We start from the raw sequence: 27,563 nt of genomic DNA, 5'->3' as shown, positions 1-27,563 counted from the left end.
GCCCCGCGCATGCGCCGTGGAGTGTCGGTGGTGGTTCTGAGGGGAGGCGACCGGCAGCTCTCCCCCAATAAAGCCCCGGCGGCGGGTGGGAGCCCCGGCGCCGCAGTAAGGAAAGGCAGCAGGGGCGCAGTGCGCCTGCGCAGCAGCGGGCAGAGGCCGCGCGCGCCGCAGCTTCCCTCACACATAGACACGGCGCTGAGGCGGCTGCTCCGGCGTTTTTTCCCCTCCTCCTCCTCCCTCCCTCCTTCCTTCCTTCCTTCCTTCCTTCCCCGCCGGCGCTGGAACCTGAGCTCGGGCCGCCGCGGCTGAGGTAAGCGAGTAGAGGGCTCTGGAAACCGTCCCCAAGTGACGCCAAGACGGCCGGCCGGCCGGCCTGTCAGCGGATCCCTGCGGAGCGTCAGGACGTTACGGCAACGACGGGCGGACGGCGACGACGGAGCGCCGCGCTCGGCCGTCTCCCCGCTCGCCCCCGCGCGCTCGCTGGCGCCTCAGCCCCTCCCCCTCCCTGGCCTCACAGAGGAGAGCGCGCCTCCCTCCCCTTCCCCCCACTCCCCCCTCCGCTCCCTTTTGGCCTTAGCCGAGCGGAGAGTGCGCGTGCGCGCGGCAGGCCCGCTCTCCTCAATTCCAACCCCCTCCCTTCCAACCGTCCGTCACGCGCGCCGCCTCAGAGGTTGCATGTTGCCCCCCTTTCCCCGCCCAGTCGCCGCTCGCCTCTTCTCGCGCTGGCAGTGGCGAATGGGCGTTGGAGTCTTGGGATCCGGACCCCCGGGAGGCTCCTTTGGAGGATGATGGGAGACGCCTTCCCCTTACAGCCCCCGGTGGCGGCGTGGCTGGGGATGATAGGAGTGGGCGGGGAGGCGTCCGGCGGGCTCCCGTGTGAGGGAAGGGACGGCAACGAGCTTTGGAAGAGCCGCTGCTTCCCTTCCAAAAACATAAACACACACAAAAAATTCTCTTTTTTTTTAATGGGATTTTCTGGCTTGGACCTTGATCAAAGCGGGGAAGGACTACAAAGCCCATGCAGGATGGGAGGTCCAACCTCCCACACCCTCAAAGCGCGAAAGTGGGGGAGGGGTGGCTGATTTATAAGCCGAGAGAAGAGGAAGCGCTTAAATGTAAAATGCACAGATGCTTTATTTTTATTAAATTTATATTTAACTGGTCAACTATTTGGGAAGGCTTTGAAGGTTCCCACCCCCCAAAAAAATCACTGGATTATTATCGATTATCAATTTGACAAACGAATGTGAGAGTTGGTACAGCCAAACTCCTTAAATTTAAAATTCACAGGCAATTTATTTTTATTAATGTATCAAATGTGTATACAGGTAGTCCTCGAGTTAACAGTTCATTTAGTGACTGTTCAAAGTGACAAAGGCCCTGAAAAAGGGTCTGATGACCATTTTTCACACTCATGACCATTGCGGATGCTCGACCGCTGGTTCATATTTACGGCGGTTGCAGTGTCCCGGGGGTTATGGCATCATCTTTTGCAAAATTTCTGACCAGCAAAAGTCCATGGCGAATCCAGATTCACTTAACAACCATGTTACTAATTGAAACACTGCCGTTGTTTTGCTTGACAAATGTAGCAAGAAAAGTCGTAAAACGGGGCAAAACTCACTTGACAAATTTCTCACTTGGCAACCTGGGCTCAATTATGGTTGTAAGTCAAGGACTACCTGTACAGCCCATATCACAGTTTGGGGGGCTTTGAAGGGTTCTCTCCCCCCCCCCCAAAAAAAACTAGCTGATTGATTGATTGATTTGTCAATCGCTTACAAGATAATAGGTATAAGTAAAAACATAGTTATGAATACATGGATACATATAAGAAAAATATAAAAGAAACAATAGGACAGGGATGGTAGGCACGATTGGTGCGCTTATGCATGCCCCCTATAGACCTCTTAGGAAAGGGGTGAGGTCAATAGTAGACAGTCTAAGGTTAAAGTTTTTGGGGTTTCGGGAAGAAACCACAGAGTCAGGTAGAGTATTCCAGACATTGACCCCTCTGTTGCTGAAGTCGTATTTCCTGCAATCAAGTTTGGTGCGGTTAACCTTGAGTTTGTATCTATTGTGTGCTCTTGTGTTGCTATAGTTGAAGCTGAAGTATTCATTGACAGGTAGGACATTGCAATGTATGATTTTATATGCTATAATTAGATCAGACTGAAGGTGGTGTAGTTCTAGGTTTTCTAGGTCTAGAATTTCAAGTCTGGTAGCATAAGGTATTCTACAACGAGGAGCGGAGAACTCTTCTTGTGAAATATTTCTGGACTTTCTCAACTGTGTTAATATCAGATACGTAATGTGGGTTCCAGACTGATGAGCTGTATTCGAGTATTGGTCTAGCAAATGTTTTGTATGCTCTAGTTAGTAGTGTGATATTACCAGAGAAAAAGGCTACATGGGATTAAGTTAACAACTCTTAATGCTTTTTTGGCTATGTAGTTACAGTGGGCTCTAGCACTTAGGTCATTAGAGATGAGAACTCCAAGGACCTTGACAGAGTTTGGATTGATGCCATGGAAGCATCAATATGACAAAACTGGGACCAGATACAGCGAAGCTTCAAAAACGGTAGTAAACAAGACTTTCTCTCTCTCTCTCTCTCTCTCTCTCTCTCTCTCTCGTTTTATGGTTGCCACTGTTGTGAGCTGTCAGACTCCCCAAATTCCTGAATTTGTTTCCTGGGATTTGAATCCCAGATGCATGTTTCGACGTTGTGTTCAGCTTCTGTATTGTGCATGGTGGATTCAGAAGCAATTTCCAGAATGTTTGGCATTTTGCAATCTGAGATTTCCAAAAGCAGCAGAAAGATAGCAGAATTGAATGGTGTTTGTGCACAGAAATGCATATTCTGTTGAGTTCTGCAGGGTTGATGCCTCTGCTTGGGAGCAAGTTCATCCCACGGTTTTGAAAATAAGATCAACTGGGGATTTAACAACTAGGCCTTAACAACTAGCACCATTGGGATCAGAATTTTCATTGCCGCGCAAGGTGTTGTAAAATGAGTTAGGCCCCAGTTGGTTGTTAAGCAAATCATTTGTTTGTGAATCACAGTCATTAAGTGGATTGAGCTTCCCCCTTGGAGCTTGCTTGTCAGAAGTTGCCTGGAAATAACAGTCATTTAAGCCAGGGGTCTCCAACCTTTCCAGTTGGAGACTGGTGATGGCGAGGGGAGATGGTTTTATGTGTGCAGGTGTGCCACCGTCACAAATACATTGCGTGCACATGCGCTCACCCATCACTTCCACGCCTGGTTCCAAACGGGCTGTGGCCTGGCACTGGGCCACGGATCAGGATTTGGGGACCCCGGATGTAGGCCTGGGACACTGTATCCATCGTAAATATATGTTGGTTGCCAAATTTTGATCGCATGACCATGGAGATAACGCAACAATTGTACCTGCAAGACTGGTCATTTTTTCCAGCGCCGTTGTAAGTTTGATTGGTCACTAAACAAATGACTGTAAGTTGTAAGTAGGGTTTTCTGGAAGCATCTTCTGAAGACAATTCTGCCAGAAATTGTCAAAATGCCTTGTTTTGTGTTCAGCACTTGCGGTTTTATTTCTGCCCTGTGCAGTGGCTCCTTTGCTCACACAAAATGCAAAGCCACGCAATTAAAAAGAAAACTTAAAGACATAGTGAATAAACTACCAGTTTATCTATTAGCCAGTATTTGAAATGGGATGTTGATACTTATTTAATCACATTTGTGTAACTGCCCATCTCACTAAGTGACTTTGGGCAGCATATATAATAAGACTTGAAATACATTTAAAAAAAATAGTAAAAAAATAACCAATTTAAAAACTGTAAAAACAACATAAAAAGTTGACACATAAGTCAACATTTAGGCTTTTCATGTAGGGAGACCCATGCTGGTTGGTTTACATACCAGCTCTGCTTGGTTTTTCGCTGATTTATATTTTGTTAATCAAAGAGTGAATCTAGGTGGTATACTACTAAAAACATAAAAACCATATGAAAATATTATATCTTAGTTATCGATATATATAAAAGTAAAATACCACTCACACATCATCAAAAAATCTCCAGAACCATAAAGCCTACAAACTTGAAATTTGACACCTATGTTCCTCTTGGCTTCTAGGTGCTCACTAAGAAAGGATATTTTGAAATGACCATCAGAGCATTAATATTTTGTATATTGTTATTATTATTAACACGCTCTGATGCTCAGGAGTTCTACTCCCTCTTCCCACCTGAAAAGAAATCTCTTCTAAATGCAAAACACAAGCAGAGGAGTTTCAGTTTCATAGCACCAAGCAGCTTTAGTACAGAACAGTTGAGCTAAGCCACGCCCAGGCTCCTTGCTGTCTCCTTGCTCAAGCAGCAAATACTGTTTCCAAACAGCCCTCATCTCTCACACACTGACGGGATGCTAGCCAGATGAATACCGATGGATGCTGGTAGGCAGAGGCAGAATTTTCCGCCCCTTATTTTCCTCCCCAAAAACTAAGCACTGCGAGCAACCAGATGGAATGGGCAGGCAGCCAGCTGCACAGGCCCTTCAATAGGGTTTGTTTTGGGGGCAGGACTTATATTAGGCGCACATATAAAAACATGCTAGGGCTTATTTTGGGTGAAATGGTATTAAAAAAGATGCTTGCTTGTCTTGGTGCTTCAAGAATATTTCTCGTGCCTTGGGGGTGGGATTAACACATTGCAGTAAAGCCATGCCAATATTCGTATGGCTTAGTAAAATGCGTAAATCCACTTACTGTCCTTTTCCTGTGAAATTACCTGTGAAGGATTCTCAAATAAGACTCTAAGGAAATGAAGTGGCGCTTAGCTGAGATGCCTGCAGTCCTTGGAAGAAAAACCATTTCCTTCTGCACATGCATTTGCTGGGATGTTTAGCTAATATTCCTGATTTGATTTCCTGTATTAGTGCTAGGCATGGTTTGTTTCGCTGTGATTTCTTTCATTAACCCGAAATAGCTGCGCTAACATAGCATCAAAGGCATAAAACCCTGATTTGCATGCACAAAATCATCTGCTAAAACTGGAGGAACGCAGCTATGGACACCCAACAGAAGTCCACATACAGGTAGTCCTCAACTTACAACAATTCATTTAGTGACCATTCAGACTTACAATGGCACTGAAAAAAGTGACTTATGGCCATTTTCACTTAACAACCGTTGCAGCATCCCCATGGTCAAAACTCATGCTTGGCAACTGACTCATCATGTGACGGTTGCCATATTCTGCAGTCAAGAGATCCACTTTTGCAACTTTCAGACAAGCAAAGTCAATGGGGAAGCCAGATTCGCTTAACAACCATTTTACTAACTTGACAGTGAATCCCTTAACAACTGTGGCACAAGAGGTTGTAAAATGGGGCAAAATTCACTTAACAAATGTTTCCCTGAGCAACAGAAATGTTGGGCTCAATTGTGATCTTAAGTTGAGGACTACCTGTACTACTCTGCAAGATGTTTTTCATCCTGATTAAAGATGATGAAATGCGTTCAGAGTAGATGAGCAGAGTGGTAACGCCTCCGATCTTCTTTCCTTCCACAGGATAAAGGTTCCTTAATGATGGCAACGCAAGATATGAGTATGCACATGGAGGAAGTTGTCGTGGTAACGACTCCGGATAATGTGGTTGATGGCAGCGGTGTGGAGGAAGTGAAGACGGTCCTCGTTACCACCAATTTGTCCCAGCATGGGTGAGTCAAAAGTTGAAATGCTCAGCTGGTGGGATGGATAGATTCACAATTGGAGTTATTACAGTGGCACACCTAAAACAGTTGTTACCTGGGACAGATAATCTTTTAACAGCTCCCCCGCTTCATTGTTGAGATCTAGGTTGGGGTAGTGGTTAAGACATGAGACTAGAATCAAGGAGACTTCAGGTTCTAGTCCCACCTTAGGCATGAAGGTGGCTGGGAGACTTTTGGCCAGTCAACCAAGAGATGGGTGAGTTCTAGTCCTGACTTAGGCATAAAAGCTGGTTGAGTGACTTTGAGTCAATCGCCAGGAGACGGTGAGTTCTAGTCCTGCCTTGAACACCCTTGGAATGGTGTGGGAGTAGGAATAGATTTCCAGGGGGGGAAATTGCAGACTACAGGAACCAGGAGCACCACTCAGGTGACCTTGAGGACACAGATAAACCTCCAGGTGGCCTCAACGACCCTCTAAAAGGATGCAAATGACCAGCTGTCTGCAAGGAATATAAAACCTTCCCTTCCTCACCATCCAGTCAGAGCTGAAGAAGCTTCTTGGATGAGAAGCGAAAGGTCTTCAAAGAGAAAACAAAAAAAGTCCAGTTGCCTCCTGAAAAAGCACCTTGGGACAACCATGGCCTGGATGACAGAACCTCTACAGACTATCAGTTGCAGTGACTCATTTATCAACCAAAGCAAAAAAGGTCATTAAATGGGACAAAACTCACTTAACAACATAAATTTTGGGCTCAACTGTGGTCATTAGTCAAGGATTCCCCGTATATTTGTTGCTTCAGTTCCTTCAGTGTAATTTCTCAGATTTGGATTAGCAACAATTTTCCTCAGTGATGGATAAAAACAGTTATAGGAACTGAAGCTGTTTCGTTAGTATTTTCTTCTCCGAGTGTGACTTCCTGCCAGAAAATTTTGTCACAGAAGCAGCCCACACCAAAAGGAGTTTAATAGAAGGATTAGGTGAGTTTCTCTGAGTAATGAGCCTCTCTCTGGTTTCCCAAGCTGAAGACGTTAACAGCTTTTTTACAGAAAAACAGAAGTGTTGCGAACCTCTCTCATGAAACAAAGATGAGAAAGAAATAGATCCACCCGGCTTTTCTGCTTCCACTTGACGGTTCTTTATGCATTCCATATTTCTGGCACTAAAAGAGAACCGAATGCAGAGCTAATCTGTAGGGCTTATCAATAGATAAGATTGGCTTTAACACTTTTATCCTGATTTTCCAACTGGCTTCTGTAAATTAAAGCTGATATAAAGCACCAGGGATCTTAAGATTTCAAATCTTTGCTGAAAATCACAACGGGCAAGCTTTATAAATCCAGATCTGTCTAGTCATTAAGGCCCCAGGCTAGAAAGTGGGAGATGGCATTCTAGTCCTGCCTCAGGCATGAAAACAGGCTGGGTAACTTTGCCAAGCATCTGGGGACAGTGAGTTCTAGTCCTGCCTTAGGCATGAAAGTTGGCTGGGTGACTTTGGGCCAAAGATGGTGAGTTCTGGCCCTGACTTAGGCATGAAAGCTGGCTAGGTGCCCAATCACCCAGAGATGGTGAAGTTTTAGTCCTGCCTTAGACATAAAAACTGATTGGGTGACCTTGGGCCAGTCACTCTCAGATTAACTCACCTCACAGAGTCGATGTGGCAAAAATAGGAGCAGGAAGGCATGTTGGATAATGTACATTCACTGCCTTGAGTTATTTATAAAAATAAAGGGAGGATACAAATATGTAAAAATATGCAATAGGAAATATAGCGGGGGGTGGTGGGGAGCAGTCAGGCAGACTAAGTGGATTCCAGGCAGCCTTTATTGTACACACTTAATAAAGCATCCCAAACATTACAATTACCCCCCAAGTCTTATTTTTGGGGATGGTACCTACGTAATGGCCTGGCAGAAAACTGAAAAGAAAGATTTTGCTTTAATCTTAACTAGCAGCATCTTAAAATCGAGTGCCAGGCCTTCCTCTTTGCAAGTTAAGTTAAGACCTGTTTGACCAGTAGGCGAGCGAGAATGGATATTCCTGAAATTTGGTTGGCAGCCAGAGTGCGCCGCTGTGCCCTTGTCATAAATCTGAAACATCATACTGGCAACGAAACAGATGCTGATTTCGACAGGCAAAGCAAGCGAGCGTCACATATGAGACAATTGTGCTATAATCTGCAGTTGGCAGGTGCTGAGAGGAAGATGGTGCCTCTGTGCTGAATGTCAGGCTTTGTCTTTAGGCAGTCAGATGATGAAAGACACAGCTTCCCGTTCTATCTGTCCACACTCTTTTTTTTTTTTTAGATGCCAGGTGCTTTGAGTATACCTGATAATGGAGAGGGCTCTTTGCTTTTTAACAGGAAGGAACACAAAAGGATATGCCAGAGACAAGCTCAAGATCCAAAAAGATCTTGACAGACTTGAACACTGAGCCCTGCCTAAGAAAATGAAATTCAACATAGATAAAAATACGGTTTTACGCTTAGGCAAGAAAAACCAAGTGTATTGGTATAGATGAGGTAAAACTTGGCTTAATGACCATAATTGCAAGAGGGACCTTGAACTCCTAGTGGACAATCACTTAAATAGGAGCCAGCCGTGTGCAGCAGCAGCCAAAAAAGCCAATGTAATCCTGGGCTGCATTAATAGAATAAAGATAGATAGAATAAAGATCAAGTGGAGTTTTAGTACCACTTTATAAAGCCTTAGTAAGACCACGCTTGGAATACTGCATAGTTCAGGTCACCACATTACAAAAAAGATGCTGAGAGTTTGGAAAGAGTGCAGAGAAGAGCAGCTAAGTTGATTAAAGGTCTAGAGCAGGCGTGGGCAAACTTTTTGGCTCGAGGCCTCATTGCCTTTTAAAATTTGACAGATGGGCCGCCACCTGGTGTCGAAATGCCTGTCATTACAAGTCAAAATCAAATGAATGCAATCATTCACATCAAACCTTAATTCTGTACCAATCTTCGGCGGGCCGGATTAAAAAGACCAACGGGCCGGATGTGGCCCCCGGGCCGTAGTTTGGCCACCCCTGATCTAGAGACTAAAACATACGAAGAAGGGCTGCGGGAATTGGGTATGGCTGATCTAGAGAAAAAAACAGCTAGGGTGGGGCGTGATAGCAGCATTCCAGCATTTGAGGGGCTGCCACTAAGAAGAGTAGGAGGTCAACTTATTTTCCAAAGCACCAGAATGCGAGACAAGAAACGATGGCTGGAAACCGATCAAGGAGAGAAACAACCTAGAACCAAGGAGAAATTTCCGAGAGAAATTGGGAACAATTAATCATTGGGTGGCTTTGTCAGTGCTCCATCACTGGAGGCTTTCAGAAAGAGACTGGACACTTATAGGGTCTCCTGGTTGAGCAGGGGGTAAGACTAGAAGACCTCCAAGGTCCCTTCCAACTCTATTCTATGTTCTAATTGTTAAAGGTTGTTACAGATGTCCTTTGTGGAAATTTTGGCTGAACTGAAGCTGGAAGCCATGGTGGCGTTGGTTGTGAGTCAACAATTGCACATCACTATGTTTGCACCCATGTGCATGGAGAGGGTCATTTTTTTTTCTCTAGAGGGCTTGAAATCTTTAGATCCCCCCCAGTGTTTTATATCACACTGCACTTCTCCCCAAGTACTTCGTGCTCCTACCTCATCTTTGAATTATTGTTTGTCGTTTATTCACTGTTTTATCGTTTTAATGTACACAGGTAATCCTTGACTTACAATTGAGCCTAAAATTTCTGTCGCTAAGCAAGACAGTTGTTAAATGAGTTTTGCCCCATTTTACACCCTTTCTTGGCCACAGTTATTAAGTGAATCGCTGGAGTTGTGAGGTTAGTCACACAGTTGTTACGCGAATCTGGCCTCCTCATTGACCTTGCTTTTCAAGTTACGAAACATGATTGGTGCAACCGTCAGACATATGAGCCAGTTGCCAACCATCCAAATGTCAAACACGCGACCATGGGGATGGTCGTAAGTGTGAAAACTGATCGTAAGTCTGTTTCTTTAGTGCCATTGTAACTTTAAAAGGACACTCAATGATTTTTGCAAGTCGAGAACTTCTTCTGCCAGTTTTTGTAACCTGCCTAGAGTCGTCTCTAGATGAGATGGGTGAGACACAAGTGGAATGAATGAAAGATTGAATGAATGAATGAATGAATGAATGAATGTTTCAGGATTTATATTGCTTTTCCGTTTATTGCTAAAACTATGCAGCAAGAAAATATATTTCTTGGAAATTACGCAACTGAATTATGAGAGCGTCGTTTCTAGGAATGCTAACCAATGTTTTTCTTGGAAGTTCTGCCCATGATTCTTTTAACCTTACGTGGCCTGTATCTTTTCCCCCTTAGACCTTGTGAATAAAAGTTTTAAAATAGTCGATAACCAGCAGCCCCCACTTCGTTCTCCTCTTCCTTTTTATGGTACTGGTTCGGGAGGCACAGAGAGATTTAAATGTTTGGACGACTCTACTTATCACATAATATTGCCTTTGTTAAGTGAGTCACACGGTAGTTAAGTGAATCATTGACTTTGCTCATTGAGAGGTCGCAAAAGGGAGATCATGGGACCCTGCGACCGTCATAAGTATGAACCAGTTGGCAAGCGCCTGAATTTTGATCAAGTGACCCTGCTGCAACGGTCGTAAGTGTGAAAAACGTTCATAAGTCCCTTTTTTTCAGGGCCGATGTAACTTTGAACAGTCATTAAATGGACTGCTGTTAAGTGAGGACTGCCCACACACTCTCTTTGAGTTCTGTGGTTTTTCCTATCAGGGCGTACTAAAAATCCCCTGGTCCTTTGCAGTTCTTAAAAGCAGGCAAACTCAACCTCAGAGGAACAAGAACACATGACACCACGTCACCATTTATGGCCAACATGGAGAAGCCAGGTCAATTTTCGGGAGGAAAATGGATGAAAGGAGCCATTTCACCCGCATTGTTCCCTCACGGTTTGTCCCTTCCTCTCTGACCAGGAGTGACCTCAATGAAGACACCCTGGAGACCGAAAATGCGGCTGCTGCGGCTGCCGCAGCTTTCACCGCCTCTACCCACCTGAAGGAAGCCCTTTTAGGTAAGGCTGGGGAATCCGGGCATTGGTCCTCTCCAGACGAGCTGGGAAGGGGAAGGTTTTAGTCCGAACGTGAGAGCGGCCATGGCCCCTGGGGATTTCGGCCTATTTGAGAAAGACCCCCAGGAGGAGAGACCCTTAGCACTGGGCAGGAAGTGCTGGGCACCTAAAAGCTGTAAGGCAATTCAGTTCAGAAGGGCGTTAGTATGCCTCCCCTCTCTTCCTGTATCCCTCCTTCCATCTATCTCATTCCCTTCCTTCTCTCCTTCCTCCCTCTCTCCTCCATCCATCTACCTACCTCTCTTTCCATCTCCATTGCCTTCATCCTTCCAGCTTTCCTTCCTCCCATCTCTCCTTCCTCCTTCCCATCACTCCTTCCATCCCTCTCTCTTCTATCCAGTCCCTTCCTCCCATCACTCCTTCCATCTATCTCATTCCCTTCCTTCTCTCCTTCCCTCCCTCCCTCCATCCATCCATCTACCTACCTCTCTTTCCATCTCCATTGCCTTCATCCTTCCAGCTTTCCTTCCTCCCATCTCTCCTTCCTCCTTCCCATCACTCCTTCCATCCCTCTCTCTTTCTATCCAGTCCCTCCCTCCCATCACTCCTTCCATCTATCTCATTCCCTTCCTTCTCTCCTTCCCTCCCTCCCTCCCTCCCTCCATCCATCTACCTACCTCTCTTTCCATCTCCATTGCCTTCATCCTTCCAGCTTTTCTTCCTCCCATCTCTCCTTCCTCCTTCCCATCACTCCTTCCATCCATCTCTTTCCTCCAGTCCTCCCTCCCTCCCTCCCATCCTTCCATCTATCTCATTCCTTCTCTCCTTCCCTCCCTCCATCCATCCATCCATCTACCTACCTCTCTTTCCATCTCCATTGCCTTCATCCTTCCAGCTTTCCTTCCTCCCATCTCTCCCTCCTTCTTCCGAACACTCCTTCCATCCATCTCTTTCCCTCCAGTCCTCCCTCCCTTCCTCCCCTCTCTTCACTCCTTCCACCCCTTCTCTATTTCTCCCTCCCTTCGACTTCCAGGGCAAAAGGGTTGGATTTTAGAGGAGCAAAACACAGCTCAGTTCAGATAATTTGTGTGAGAGCTCCTTCCTAATAGCTCCCAAAGTATGTGGGGTGTGGTAGGTAGGTAGGTAGGTAGGTAGGTAGGTAGCAATCAGCTTCAGTTGGTAAGGTTCTCTCTGTGGGTGTGAAACAATAAAGAACTCAGCGTGGAAGAATCGCCACGATTTGATTTTTGGAGCCTGACAGTTGCCCTGGTTAGAGTTACATCTGACTTGTTTGTATTTTTATTGTCATCCTGCAGCCCAGAGAGCTCAAGGTATGGCAGTACAGCTAGTCCTTGACTTTGAGCCCAAAAGCTGGTTGCTAAACAAGGCAGCTATTGAGTGAGTTTTGCCCCATTTTACCACAATTGTTAAGTGGTTATTAAGCAAATCTGGCTTCCCCATTAACTTTGCTTGTCAGAAGGTAACAAAAGGGGATCGTGTGACCCCGGGACACTGTAACGGTCATAAATATGAGCTAGTTCTGAATTTTGATCCCGTGATCATGGGGAATGCTTCAAAGGTCATACATGCGAAAAACAGTCATGTCACTTTTTTCAGCGCTACTCTAACTACAAATGACCACTAAAAATGGATTGTCAGTCAAGGACTACCTGTATTTCCCAGCTTTTATCCCCACAACAGCCCAAATACACCCACTAAGTTCTTGGCTCACATTCGAATTCCCTCAGCCTATCTTGGGGCAACCCACTAACAACTCTAAATGCAACAACAGGATGTTGAAAAACTGTTCCGTTTGTTTCCGAATTTCACCTGTGCCCTGCTTTCTACCTGTAAAAGACAAAAACTTAAAACTTCACAAACTAAAATCCTTCCCGCTCTATTCTCAACGTCATTCTGATGGAGCGGCAGCACTGAGAGTGCCTTTTATTTGGCTTCCATTTAGGGTGATATCTGAACCTAGCTATTCCAGCTTCTTCAACAAACCATGGTTTGAAAGGCCCCCGGTGTGTCATTATTTCCGTGACAGGCCCCATTGCTATGAACACTTCACTTCATAGATTGGGGAAGGATTTGATAATATGGGTCATGCCTTTTCAACCTTTCAACCATCATCACCGCCGTTGGTAGTTTGTGACACTGAAATCTTTTCCTAATTAAAAAACTCTTTTGGTTCCTCACCTTGAAGTGAAGATGGCAGAAGGAGAGGAGTGCCTGGAAGCTGAGGTGGCTTATCCCATCACCTGTGGTGACAGCAAGGCAAACCTCATATGGCGGAAGTTTGTTTGCCCGGGCATCAACGTGAAGTGCGTGCAGGTGAGATTGTTATCAAGATTCATCACACAGTCAAGCCAGATGTTCAGGCTGGATTTAGCATTTTTATCTCCTTGGCTCTTTCCCAAGGACTGGGATAGGCAGATGTGGATATTTGATGGTGTTAAAGATATCATCATTGCAGGGTGTAAGGTGTTCCAAGTAAAGCTACCTTTTGTAAGTGACTGATGGGGATTTTTGTCAATGCCGATTGCATTCAAGTGGTGGCTCCAGATGTTTTGGGACTGTAGCCAAGACATTAACATTATTGGTACTCTTCTTCCTTTCTTTCGCTCCCAGTCATTTTACTTCCATTTGCAAGCCTTCGTATTTTGTCATTTTCTTCGATTCTTTGTCTTCTATCTCCAGGTATTGCCACTTCCATTATATAGAATTGTTTGTCTTTCTTATCAACAGTTGTTAAGTCTAAGGCGTTTCGTGGCAGGTGCTTATCAGTTTGCATTCCAAAGTCCCATTATAATTGTTAAATATACATGCTGCCTATCTCATATGACTTTGGGCAGGTTACAATATCGTAAAACCAGAAGTACAAAACATTAAATATTTAAATCGATAGAAATTAGATAAGTTAGAAGTGGGAGTACAATGAACTGGGGAGAGGGATCTTCGTCGTAGTCCAGTAACAATCTCCAGCGTATCTATCTTTTCAAGATCGTCCTTAAAAGCATCGAGAAGAAAACAGGGCTGTACGTCTTCATGCACTCCACCTTCAGACATTGTGGGTGCTCCAAACTCGGGAGACATTGGACAATCACATGTCTGAAATGTTATAGAGTCTCCTACTTGAACAGAGGGTTGGACTAGAAGACCTCCAAGGTCCCTTCAACTCTGTTGTTCTGTTATTTGTGGACTGACGTTCAAATTCTGAACCTGATCTGGCATCCCAGTCTGTCAGACACTGAGCGCCAGAGCTGGAGGGCAAGGGTGGGAGTTTAGGGCAGAGCCAATCAGAAACAGTGCTCTTTCCCTTATTCAGTCTCTACTCTACCTGTTTCTGTTTGATGCAGCCATGAGCCTTTCTGATAACTCCGTTCTCCCAGCATAATCTTTGTAATCTGTCCCATAAGACAGCGGTCGCCAACTGTCGGGCCGCGAGAAAATTTTGGTGGGCCGCAGAGAAATCTCACCCCCAGAGCACCCTCCCCAAAGCAATTAATCCAGGCTGTGCAGAAACACAAGGCTGTGCCGCCCACATGGCTCGCGGGAACCCTCCCCCGCCCACTCACTCCTTACCCGGTAAACCTGCCTGCTAAATTGCTATTTTTCCTTTTTTCCGACCCTCATCTGTTCTGCTGTGCCGGGAGATTTAGATTAGCTAGGAAGCAGGAAATGGTTGGATTTCTTGCTTTCTAGTTAGTCCTTAGATGTTCCGCTCAGCACAGCCAAACCTCCCTTAGGACTGAAGGTTTGCTTGCAAGCAGACTCACGGCAAGCAAATTTGAGAGACTGAGCTAGCTGATGTCAGATAGATAGATCACTGAATAATTCTGTAAGCAACTCATTCTGCCTGCTTTGACTGATTTTGGGTAAAAGTTGCTCTTTTTTAAATAAAAAAATCAATATTTACATGTGTGGTGTGTTGTGTGTTAATTTTATGAGTTTGCTTGCAAGCAAATTTTATGTGACAGACTGAGCTAGCCAATGGCAGTTAGATAGATCTCTGAAAGAATCTGTGATTCTGCGAGCAACTCAATCTACCTGCTTTGCCTGATTTTGGGTAAAAGTTGCTCTTTTTTTATAAAAAAATTCAATATTTATATAATTTACACACAAGCCATGCCCAGCCAGTCACATGACCACCAAGCCACACCCACAAATTAGGCCACACCCATAGAACCGGTTAGTGGTCCCTGGGATCTAAAATTATGAGTTTGGTGATCCAAAAGGTTGGCGACCCCTGGTCTAGATCTTCTTTAGATCTTCGGCTCTGCTTTTAAGCACAACTGAACCTCCCTTAGGACTGAAGGTTCTATTATTCAGTGCAGACTCACGGCAAGCAAATTTTATGTGACAGACTCAGGTAGCCGATGGCAGATAGATAGATCACTGAATTGTTCTGTGAGCAACTCAATCTGCCTGCCTGCTTTGCCTGATTTTGGGTAAAAGTTGCTCTTTTTTTATACAAAATTCAATATTTATAATATTTACATACAAGCCATGCCCAGCCAGTCACATGACCACCAAGCCACACCCATAGAACCGGTTAGTGGTCCCTGGGATCTAAAATTGTGAGTTTGGTGGTCCCTGAGGTCCAAAAGGTTGGCGACCCCTGCCCTAGGAGATGCTTCCCACATTGGGACCGTAGAATTCCAGATGCATCTCTGGAAGCCTCGTGGGGAGGAAATGAGTCTCTCTTCCAATACGTGACATTCTTTTGACGTGGTCCAGGCAGGAAGCACACTCAGATGAACTAATTCTACTTAATTGTAAGGTTACATGAACAGAATCTCGCAAGTCTGAAAGTACATCTCTTCCCCCTCACCTTTACGTCCCAAGAAACTAGAGAGGGTCTCTTCTGAGATGGTTGCCTCCTGTAGGCTCAGCGGCCTCTTACCTGACAGTCGACTAGTCTGCAGCTCTTCCCCCTGTCTCCCAAGGCCCTCTCTGCCTGCCATTACGTGAATTGCCTACCTTCTTCATGTTAACATCTTATTTCCCTCTCCTCCTTGCAGTATGACAATCATCTGATCAGTCCTAAGGAATTTGTGCATTTGGCTGGCAAGTCCACCCTGAAGGACTGGAAGAGGGCAATCCGGATGAATGGGATCATGCTAAGGTACATCACTACTTATTGCAAGCTCCAGGTCAAGGTTGGACCGCTTCTGAACCATTTGAAACCTTAGCACTAGTCAACTTGCCAAAGAACTTGCGGGAGGGACAGGTAAGAAGGAATGCAGGTGAACCAAGAATAGCCTGCATGAGCCAAGAACCCACCAAGGTCACTACTGCAGGTGTCCGACAAAGAAACGAACCATTCTCAAAATAGAAGACCGGTTCATAATTGGACAGTGGGACCACTATGGGTGGGACAGAGGGGAGGCCAATGTTTAACTGTGTAGCATTGGGCAGGAGAACTTCAGAGCTGGTTTTATTTCTTAAGTCCCCAAATGGTGTATCCAATAAAGTTTCGCTTTTGGGATGACAAAGTTCCCAAGAGTGTCTACTTTTCTCCGATTCGCTAGTCGGACAATTGACACTCCACGCCCTTCTAGTCCTGATGATGTTACTTAGTTGGGTAAAGAAATCATGATCTTCTTTGAATTAATCCCTTGCAGGGTGGAGTCTGGGCAACTGAAGGGAGCTAGCAGAGTGTTTACTGGCCGGATGCCCTTCCTGCCGCCAATGTGGAGTTTTGTTCAGCAGATATATTCTCCTTGTGCCCAGAGAGAGAAATATCTGCCTCTACCTAGGATCGAACTCACAGCCTCCTGATTGTGAGGCGAGAGCTCCACCTCTAGGCCACCGCGCCACTCTCTAGTTGGGTCAAGACATGTCCAAGAGAAAAGTACCGCGCTCAGAGAACACCAAGGGCCCCACAGTTCATCCCCGAGCTACAAATAACTCTCTTCTATCATTTTAGGAAAATCATGGATTCAGGCAAGCTGGATTTCTACGAGCACACAAAAGTTTGCTCAAATACCTGCCGCAGCACTAAAATCGATTTGACCGGAGCCAGAGTCTCTCTCAGCAGTCAGACTTCGGCAGAGTACACCCCTCTCACTCCAGCCTCTGCAGACGGTATGTAGGGAAGCAAAACCCAAGGACAGACCACAGTTGAGACCCTGCAAGCGCAGTTTTAATTCCCACCAGCTGTTTACCCAGTGATGGCATTCATCCGGTTCACATCGGTTCACAGGAACCGGTTGTTAAATTACCCACACCCACCCCGCTATTGAAGTGGTTCCTGGCTGTTGCGATGAAGAAACGGGCAACAGAAATGCCAGCATGAGGGAAGGAGAAGGCCACTTTCCCTCTTTCTTCTCCCTGCTCCTCCTCCTCCTTCTCCTCCTCCCATCATGCCGGCTACTCGATTGCCCGTTTCTCCGGTGCAGTGCAGGGCCCAGGATCCACTTTGACAGCAGAGGAGGGGAGAAGGCATTTTAACAACCAGTTCGCCCAGGGTCACAACAGCCAAATGGGCAAAATGGTTGTGAAATTATTTGAATCCCACCACCGCGTTCAGCATTTCTTTACAAAACCACTAAGTTCTGTTTCTGCCTAAAGTGGTTCAAACGTCTGTAGATATTTCAACAATTAACATCAGAAACGGCTGCCAGATCTATCTGCCTGCTGCAGTTTGGAGGACTTCCTGGTCATTCAGCAGGAAGCTCGGCAACTTGAAGATGTGAGGACTTCAATTCTCAGAATTCCCAGAATGGGGAATTCTGGGAGTTGAAGTCCACACATCTTCAAGTCCTCAAGGTTGAGAAACATTGTCCCTTCTAAAGCACTGCCGGCTTCTTGTGCCATAACTGTCATCGGATGTTGGCGATCCTATTTTTATCAACTGCCACACGAAAAAGTGCTGTTGAGTTTTGTTCAAACCAGCCCCTTAGATTTTGAAGCTCCGATGTTCTTCTTCTGCCTAGACCGTTTGCCTTCAATCTTTCCTTGGAGGATTAAGCAAAGGATGCCGTATTTTTCCAAGTGCCGCATTACATGTCCAAAAATATTCTAACTTTTTTTTTTAATGGTTTTGATGATTTCCCCTGGCTTTCCCAGGTGACTTATCACCTCTTGATTTCTGATTTTGTCAACCCAACTTTCACGTAACAGCCACCTGTAAATCCACATTTCAAATGCTTCTAGTCTCTTCAAGTGGTTTTCTGTCAGAGATCAACTCTCCACTCCATAGACTACCATCTGGTGCATTCAAATACTCTTTGACTTAACCAGTTTCCTCCCTCAGCCATCTTTGTGGGCATTTTAAACATGCTGTGGCATTAGGTGAAGGAGAAATAAAAGCGTGTTGAGAGCTCCAGCTAGTTTTTTTAGAGCCCGTTAACGGCTTTTTGATTCATTATACATGTGAGACAAGAAACTTCAATAGGCTTTGTTCTCTTTCTATAAGCTTTCATTTTGGATATTTTTTATCTTGCTCCTTGACAGTTCCGTGCTGTCTTCCAAATCCAGCCATTGATGATAGGCTAAATGTGTCATACAACAATATGTCAAAATACATCCTATTTTCCTTTAAGGTTTCTTTGTCTGAATTATTTACAGTCTCTGACAGATGAAAGTTTCAAAGGCAGCAAGGTTTCTGTGCATCTAGTCTGTAATTTCAGCCTTGCGTGGGCATTGTAATCACCTTGTATTAAATCTTGACTTAACATTCCAGGTTAGTGTGAAGTAATACACCTGAGCAATCGCTGAAAATGCTTTGGAGCGCGTATGTGAAGAGCCTCTTGCTAATATTTAATTAAGGCAGCTCAACATCTGTCACTCTTTTTAATTAGCCTGTAAAGAGAAGTCACACTGCTATAAGTTCATTCGTAAAGGCTAATTTGATTTTTAAGGCCGTGGTGTCTTATTTGTCAAGGCCAAATGGAAGCCTTTAAAAAAAACACCTACTTTAAATAACAACAGAAAGGTACTACTTTCACATGAGGTCCAATGCAGTTCTTCCAAATGATTTTCAAAACCGCGATAGCAATAGCACTTAGACTTATATACCGCTTTACAGTGCTTTATAAGTTTATAACCCTCTCTAAGCAGTTTACAGCGCATTGCTCCCAACAATTTTGAGTCCTCATTTTACCCACCTCGGAAGGATGAAAGGCTGAGTCAGCCTTGAACCTGGTGGAGTGTCAACTACCAAATTGCAGGAAGCTGACAGTCAGCAGAAGCAGCCCCGCCAAGGCTAATCTGCATGGCTTCATTAAACAAACGGCCTCAACTCTCTCTTGAGCATTTTAGTCCTGGTTTGAGAAATGTTTAGTGGAGAACAGGGCCTTCTTATTTTTCTCCGGCCTTCCTGTCTAACGTATAGGAAAACTGAGAATGTATTTTTATCGGAGTAAGAGAGTTTTAAGGGTCCCAATGATCATTGTTGCTCGATTTTACTTGCAGTCAACGGATCTCCTGCCACCATCACCATAGAAACCTGCGAGGATACCACCGAGTGGACCACAGCTATTGGAGGTGAAGCTCATCGGGTCCGGTCTTAGATCCTCCCATGGGATGTTCAGTGCAAAACCTGAAAGGCTCTGAAGGAAAAAGGCAGATGGGTCTCCTTTCTGTATGCAGGGCCACAGAAAAGCTCTGGCAGCAAGCTTTGAGGTCAAATTTTTGTAGCACATCTAAGTGGAATGGGAAAAGACTCCTCTCCGAGTACTGAAGGGATGCTAATAGCTGGGGATTTTTTATTTTATTTTTTGGAATGGGGCTTAGGTGACATCATCGTGCCATTCTTTCACTCCTGAGAATTCTGCCCACCACCCTGCCTTAAAAGTCAGGTGTCAGGGGATGTGCCCATGCCTTTATTTATTAATTAAATATATATATATATATATATGTGCCACTGATCTCGCTGTGGGTAGTTTACCATCTAGTTAAAAAACAGGAATATAAAAACAAAATGAAATGGGCAAAAGATTAGATACAGATAGGCCTGGACTTACGACCACGGTTGAGCTCAAAACTTCCATTGTGAAGCGAGATAGTTGTAAAGTGAATTTCGCCCCATTTTACAACCTTGCCACAGTTGGTGAGCGAGTCACTGCAGTTGCTAAGTAACCAGGTTGCTCAGTGACTCCAGTTTCCCCCATTGATTTTGCTTGTTAGAAGCTCGCCAAGCGTGATCACACGATCCTGGGACACATAAATGGATGCCAGTTGCCAATCAGGATCACGTAACCACGGGGATGCTGCAATGATCGTCAGTGTGAAAAAGGTCCCAAGTCGCTTTTTTTCACTGCTGCTATAACTTCAAACGGTCACTAAATGAATGTTGTAAGTTGGGGACTATCTGCACTTTAGGAGAAGGCGTGGCAGGAAATTGAGGGTGGAGATAAAAGAGAGATCAACCAAGCATCCTTACTGTATATAGGCATAAGCAAACTTAAGTCCAACTAACCCTCCTCGAATTCCATTTACCCGTATCTAACTCCAGGCAGGTGCTAACCCAGAGCTGAGAAAATTTAAGATTAGGTCTACACCTAAAGATCCAACTAAACTGATTTTATTGCTGAAAAACCTAGAACAGGAATCTTTTCAACTCACGGTTAGCACCTGCTTGGGCTCAGGTAAGAGAGTCCACGGATTTCTGTACATTTGGGGCATTCTGGTTTTGGGAGAAAAAACATCCCATAGCAAACAACAGGTTCGCTTTATGACCATTATAAAAAAAAAAGATGGTAAAATAGGATATAGTCTCACAGTGAACCATTTGATGACTGGCACAACTTACAACTGGATTGTACCATTTCTGGAACAAGATTATGGGGCGTAATGAGGAGGCAACAACTTGAATTCCCTCCACTACCTGTCTTGTTGTCAAGGCATCTGTGGAGATTTTCAGTCATCCAGGTCATAGTTGCCCCAGTGGTGCTTTTTCAAGAGGCAACTGGACTTTTCTAGTTTTTCCTTGGGGACGTTTCGCTTCTCATCCAAGAAGCTTCTTCGGTACTGACTGAATGGCGGAGAATGGAAGGATTTATATTCCTTGCAGTCCTCTGGTCATTAGCACTCTTGTTCTTGAGGTCACTTGGAGCTTTATCTGTGCCCTCAGGGTCACCTGAATAGTGCAAATGGGTGTGGAGCCTTCTTGGAATTGCTGAGAGGACCTTGTCGTAAACAGGAGATAGGTGGGGTCATATCCCCCCCCCGTTGAGGGGGGGGCTGTCCAATTTTAATACAGATGGCCTCTTTGACCCCTCTTTCAGACCAATGGTCCTCTCGGTCCAGAATGTGGAATTTGCCATCTTCAAAAGAAAGAGCTTAACCCCCTGGCCTTCAGAATGCTAGCAACCTGATGATTACAAGGAATATGCAGGTAATCCTCAATTACGACAGTTCACTTAATGACTGTTCAAAGTTACGCAAAAATGCCCCCAAATGTTTATAACAAAGTTCTGAAATTACAAATGTTGCAGCACTACGACCGATGGTTCGCCCTTACAAACGACCACAGAGGCACTGTAACATTCACCTTATTCCCCACCCCACTCCCCACAACTGCTTCCCACTCCCATCCTACAGCACCTCATTTACCTTACAGAGACCTGTCTCCCCTCTGCCACAGATTCTTTGGGAGAGGAGAGCAGGATGATTTCGCTCCCAGCATCCTGTCGGCTTGCAAATGATTTTTACGTCGAGAATGAAAGGTTCCGGGGGCTGTGATCTTGCGTCACTTCAAGTACCTGTCCGTTTTTTGCAGATAATGGGTAAATGAAGTTGTGTGAGATCATACCCCCCCACCCCCAGCATTTCACTCCCACCCCCAAAAGCATTTGGAAACCAACCAGATGCTGGGAGCAAAAATCCTGCTCTCCTCTCCCTCAAAGACCAAAGAAACTGTGGCGGAGAGGAGTCAGATCTTCACACGGTAAGTGAGTCCTGCGTGCCAGGATGCGAGGTGGGGAGCATGAGGTCTCTCGGTCGGGGACGCCTTGGGTAGTCTGTTCCATCACTGGCCGTCCCCACCCCGAGATACCCTCGTGCACGTAACAATTGGCACATTCAGTTAGCAAATGCGTAGGCAAAAGCAGGGAGTGATCACGTTCAAGTTAACGCGATTCACACCTACGAATCTTCAAGTTACGTCCGATACATTTGTAACTTGAGCTATAAATCTTGCGTTCCCCACCATTCGGTCAGAACCAAAGAAGAACCTTTTTGGATGAGAAGCGAAGCAAAGGGAAAGCAAGGAAGGTCCGGTTTCCTCTTGGGAAGTAAAAAGCACCTTTGGGTTGTCCAAGACGTCTCTCCTTTTCGACTTCAGATGACGCCTTCACCTTCTGGCGAGGCCTGAGAGACGCCGGGTTGCTGGAGGAAGTGGTGCAGGAATTCAGCGCGGAATTCATGGAAGCCATGAAGGGCCTGCAGCAAAGAATCCAGGAACTCCCTTTACAGCTGAATGGTGAGAGCCGGATATCGCAATGCTTGTAACCGTGCAAAGAAATGATTTCACGGTTTCTTAATATTTTTATTTTCTGGTAGTCCTCAGCTGACGACCATTCGTTTAGTGACTGTTTGAACCTACAGTGATGCTGTAAAAGGGACTTACGACTGGTTCTCACAATTACCCGTTTTGACACTTAACGATTATTACAGTATCCCCTGTTGTCACGTGATCAAACTTTGTGTAATCGGCAACTTGGCATTTGTTTGTGATGATTGCAGTGTCCCAGAGTCACACGATCCCCATTTGTAACCTTCCCAGCCGGCTTTGGACAAGCAAAGACAACGGAGGAAGCCAGATTCGGCTTGTTAAGTGGGTTTTGGCCCATTTTATGAGCTTTCTTGCCATCGTTGTTAAGGGAATCACTGCCGTTGTTAAGCTAGTAAATGGGTTGTTAAGTGCTTCTGGCTTCCCCGTTGACTTGGCTTGTCAGAAGGCCCCCCGCCCTCCCAAAAAAGGGGATCACATGACCCCAGGATACTGCAACCATCATAAATATGAGTCCATTGCCAAGTTTCTGAATATTGATCGTGTGACCAGGAGGACGCTGCAGTGGTTGTAAGTATGAAAAACGGTCATAAGTCGCTTTTTTCAGCGCCATTGTAACTTCGCATGGTCGCTAAAATGAACTGTTGTAAATCAAAGACTGCCTGTGTTTTGACCCAGGCTTTGTCCAAATTAAGGAAACACAAACTGAGTGTAAAATCAAACCTATTTTAATGCAATGCTGGGAATTTCTTGCATTCCCAGCTAAAACTCATTAAACACAATTCCCTGAGATAAGCTCACGCCTTTCAGGGTTGTAGAAGGCTGCCAAGAAACGGGAAGTCCAATTATTTAGAATATAAACCGACAGAAATTACAGCAAAGACAAACCAGAGTTTGCAGGGCTTCAATGAGGAATCAGAATCTCATGAACTTCTTTGCTTCCTGCAAAGAGCACGTCACCGAGGGCTGACTTTTATCCCTGATGGGAAGGGCAGTCACCTCCCAGCTTTCCTCCCGAGTCGCCCCTGCTGCCTCAGCAGCTCCTGCGCACACGCGCATTGGGAACAGGCTCCCCTTGTTGTTCTGGCTCGCTGCTGCCAGAGGCTCCGGAGGGAGCACCCCACTCCCAGATGGTCCTGGCCTCATCCCTGCATCGGGCGCTGGACCCTCATCGGAGTCCTCTCCAGCCTCCCTTTCGTCCTCACTGGATGATAACTCTGCCGGCTGCCCCGGCTGCCGGCGAACCACAACAGCCTGTACCAAAAAAATAATTAAACCCAATCATGGCAGGGTCATAATTTTCCACATCCACCACCTCAGGTTTATAGGAGGCTTTATAAAGTACGGAAAATAAAAGCATTATTTCACTCTCCTGCTTCAAGAAAGCTTTTAAATCGAAGCACTAAGGCAGCTGTACATTGGCTTCATTTTTGAAGGAGGAGTTGTAGGAATTGGCCCCCTACGGAGGAAAATTCCTCCCCTTTTCCTTTCCTTCCCTCGCCGCCAATAAGACAGATGGGTGGATTTTCCTGGAGGGGCAGACTGTATATAAAATGGCCTTCTGTCGGCCGTTAGGATGCTTTGCGTTTTCATCCTGTGTTTCCATTAGATGCCATCCTGCTGAACAACACAGTCCAGAACTTTGGCATGCTGGACTTGGTGAAGAAAGTTCTGGCCAGCCACAAGTGCCAAATGGACCGTTCCAGGAAGCAATACACGCGAGACTTAGCAGGTGCCGTCTCTTTGGTCCTCCTTCTGTTCTGTCACTGAGTAAGGTACAGCGAGTCTTGGATTTAAGACCTCAGCTGAGCCCCAAACTCTGTATCGTTAAGCAAGGCAGTTGTTAAGCGAGCCTTGCCGCAGCAATTCACTTAACGACCGTGGCAAGGAAGATCCTAGAATGGGCAAAATTCACTTCACTGTCTCGCTAAGCAACAAAAATGTTGGGCTCCCTCGAGGTCGTAAGTCTAAGCTACCTGTAATAACACCTCCTCTCTTAGATGCACTTCCAAAGCCCTCTTCCAAAGCCGCGGAAGGCCAGAGAAGGAATAATGGATGGAAACGGATCGAGGAGAGATTCAATTTAGAAATAAGGAGGAATTTTCTGACAGCGAGAACCAGGGTGGATTTGATTTAAATTCAAGTTGATTTAAATCAAGATTTAACTCATTGATTTAATTTAAATCACTAGTAAAAAGGCTTGATTTAAATCAACTCAATTTAAATTGTAATTTGTAAAGAGTAACTGTCATCTTTGTCCCGCAGCGGCTTCTCCTCTGGCCTGCTGTTGATTCACCAACAGTCCCAATATTGCAGAATATACAGCCTCGTGCTAAATAACTACGCTCCATTTCATGCTGAATAAACTAAATTATATATGTACGGTATCTTAAATAGAAAACTACCTTTAGATAGATGTTTACTCCAGAAGCATTTTATTAAAATAAATTGGATAAAAATAAAAAAAAATCTGATTTACATTTTTAAAAATCCAATTTAAATTTTAAAAAATCTGATCTTTTTTTTTTTAAAATTAAATCACCGATTTTTATCTACCCCGGTGAGAACAGTAAACCAGCGGAACAAAAGTTGCCCTCAGAAATTGTGGGAGCTTCATCCCCGGAAGCTTTCAAGAAGAGACTGGACTCCCACCTGTCAGAAATGGTGTAGGGTCTCCTGTTTGCGGGGGTGGGGGGGTGGGGGGGTTGGACTAGACGACCTCCCAGGTCCCTTCCAATTCTGTTAACCTGTTAAAGATGCTGTGCAGTGTAAGGTGGGGAGGGCTATGTCCGGTCTAGCTTAGAGCCTTTGGACTGTGCCAGCGTCCTGCCTCCGCCCCGTAGCCTTAACGCTCTTCTCTCCGGTTTCCCCTTTTCCCATCTCCAGCCCTGGAGCAACAGTGTGACGAGCACCGCAAGAGAGCCAAGGAGCTGAAGCACAAATCCCAGCACCTCAACAACGTGCTGATGACCTTGACGCCCGTCTCCATCCCTTCTCCTCTGAAACGCCCCAGGCTGACCCGGGCTACTTCGGGACCCCCAGCCATCACCTCCCAAGTCCTGACTCAGTCAGCTCAGATTGCTCTGGCTCCGGGCATGCCGATCACCCAGCTGGCCGGTCTGCCCATTGGCAAAGTGCTCTCTGCCCTCCCGGCGTCTGCTTTTGGAAAGGCCACCACCCAGGTGACGTCAGCCGGCTCTCCCGCCTCCCAGCTGCTGGGCGGATACACCATTTTGGCCTCGGCGGGTTCCGCCTTCCCCAACACGGTGGAAATCCACCCCGAAGCTTCCAACCTCACCGTCTTGAGCACCGCGGCCATCCAGGACAGCAGCACGGTGGTCAAAGTGGTGAGCCCTTTCCAGCTGCTTACCCTGCCCGGGTTGGGCACGGCCATCCAGAACGTGACGCAGATGTCTCCCGGGGGCAGCACAATCCTGGCTTTGCCGTCCAGCATGGTGGACGGCGCTTCGGCCACGGAAGAGCACACGACCATTGAGGTCACCACCGTGGCGGACGAGCCTCAGCAGAAGTGAAACACGGACCTTGGTCCATTTTGGGTGGGGGAGGGAAGAGTGCTCTGGGCTTACGTGCCCATCCCTCGGATGAGAAGATGGAGATGATGAAGAAGAGGAAGAAGGAAGAGATCTGGGAAAAGAGAGAGGAAAACAGATCGGCTGATGGCGGAATAGGGAAGTTGAAATCTTAGAAAGACGGAGAGAAATGCAAGAACATCACTGCAGGGCCAGGAAACAGACTCCCTGTTCCTGGGACCCATTAAAAGCTATCATCTTTGCACACACACACACACACACACACACACACACACACCAGCTTGTAAGTACTCCCCCCATCTCTAGCCAGCTCTGGGGAAACTGAGGCAGCCCAGACAGGTTTCGAAGAATGAAACAATTCGCCCCAACCAGACAGGCCAACGGATTAGGCTGTGAGACGACATTATTTTAAATATTTCCCGGCTGGCGGAAGTGGGGAGTGCCCAACACAGGCATTGCCTGCCTGTTGGCGTAGGGAGATGATGGGCTGTTTTTGTCTGCCAGAACAGAGGGAAAGGAGAGGGAGGGAGGGGGTCTGGCATTTGGACAGGGGCGAAATGGAGAAGGAGCCTCGTGCCAAAGGTGTGTGGGATAGGGAATAGCGGCTTAAAAACAGGAAAGGAGGCGGGAGGGAGGCAGGAGGAACTTCGGTGGCGGGAAGATTCAATCCCCAATTGAAGAGCATCAATTCGCCCAGCCTCCTCCCTGTTTGCAACTCAGCCTCTTGAGGAGGAAGATCTGGCCAAAACTGCTGAAGATGGACCACCTACGTTGGATTATGTTTTGCTCTAAGCGGTTCTGTCCTCCACAGCTGCCAGGAGCCTTTTCCTCCCCGCCTCTGTGCATCAGCACTTTAGGCTACAAAAAAAGGGTGGGGGTGTGGTTGTGGGTTTTTTTTTGCCAAAAACAAGGGTGACCAACGGGAGCTCCTAATGGTTCCAGCTGACTTGAGGGACTTGATCCTCGAGGATGTGAGAAGAAGCAGCCCTTGGGAGACGAATCCTCTGTCGGAAGCGACGAGGGCTCGGATTCTCCTGGAGTGAGTTTGGGCCTATGAGAAACGGCGGAATCAAGTCTCTTGGGTACCATTAAAACGTGTTTTCCAAGCTTGCCCTGTTCTTGTGGGTTCTTGTCCGGTTCCTATGCCGTGGGCACAGAGCTTTGGCAATCTTAAGCTTACAGATTCAAGCTCTGGTAGGTTTGTCTTACCCTTTTCCCTTCAAGCCAGCTTGAAACTTGGGGTTTGTAACCAACCCACGGTCCTAAAGGTGCTTTTTCACGAGGCAACTGGGCTTCCTTGTTCGTTTGTTTTTCCTTTTGAAGACATTTCGTTTCTCATCTGAGAAGCTTCTTCAGCTCTGACAGAACCGGGAGCACCACTCAGGTGACCCCTGAGGACACAGATAAACCTCCAAGTGGCCTCAACAACCCTCGAAAAAGGATGCAAATGACCAATGGACTGCAAGGAACATAAATCCTTCCCTTCCCTACCATTCTATCCGAGCTGAAGAAGCTTCTTGGATGAGAAGCGAAATGTCTTCAAAAGGAAAAAAACCAGAAAGCCCAATTGCTTCCTGAAAAAGCACCTTTGGGACAACTGTGACCTGGATGAATCTCTACAGACATTTGTAACTCACCGTTTACAACTGAGAGCAGTTTTCCTTCAACCGTGGCCAATTGAAAGGTGGGCGGCCTTCATGCTTTGTGCTGGCTGGGGAATCCTGGGAATTGAAGCCCACCCGTCGTAAAAGTGGCCACGGTTGAGAAACACTGGCTTAGG

General features: G+C 46.1%; 1 protein-coding gene across 2 annotated transcripts; it reads left to right on the top strand.

Annotated features, from left to right (window-relative positions):
• GMEB2 (glucocorticoid modulatory element binding protein 2) lies at window positions 1-26,889 on the top strand. 2 transcript variants are annotated; one of them, XM_026697339.2, is made up of 10 exons: window positions 1-310; window positions 5,557-5,705; window positions 10,677-10,774; window positions 12,978-13,105; window positions 15,796-15,899; window positions 16,704-16,861; window positions 19,193-19,264; window positions 22,065-22,202; window positions 23,842-23,964; window positions 25,119-26,889. In XM_026697339.2, exons 2-10 carry the CDS (start codon window positions 5,572-5,574, stop codon window positions 25,763-25,765), a joined length of 1,602 nt encoding a protein of 533 aa, XP_026553124.2. In that variant the 5' UTR covers window positions 1-310; window positions 5,557-5,571; the 3' UTR covers window positions 25,766-26,889. The 2 variants fall into 2 exon arrangements, with proteins under 2 accessions (XP_026553124.2, XP_087784974.1); XM_087928848.1 differs by lacking the exon at window positions 1-310 and adding an exon at window positions 2,461-2,583.
• Window positions 26,890-27,563: the final 674 nt, after the last annotated feature.

This window comes from Pseudonaja textilis, chromosome 3 (genome assembly GCF_049901715.1).
Source record: "Pseudonaja textilis isolate UNSWEBS1 chromosome 3, rPseTex1.2, whole genome shotgun sequence".
NCBI lineage: Eukaryota > Metazoa > Chordata > Lepidosauria > Squamata > Elapidae > Pseudonaja > Pseudonaja textilis.
The sequence above is the reverse complement of the archived record's forward strand: the minus strand, read 5'-3'. Positions and strand labels throughout refer to the sequence as shown.

What these genes read in the sequence shown, in the direction of transcription:
- GMEB2 (XM_087928848.1), top strand. Translation starts at nt 2,488, where the DNA reads ATGAGAACTCCAAGGACCTTGACAGAGTTTGGATTGATGCCATGGAAG. An exon ending in ACAGCGAAGCTTCAAAAACG is followed by an intron (nt 2,584 to 5,556) that starts GTAGTAAACAAG and finishes TTCCTTCCACAG; the next exon opens with GATAAAGGTTCCTTAATGAT. An exon ending in ATACACGCGAGACTTAGCAG is followed by an intron (nt 23,965 to 25,118) that starts GTGCCGTCTCTT and finishes TCCCATCTCCAG; the next exon opens with CCCTGGAGCAACAGTGTGAC.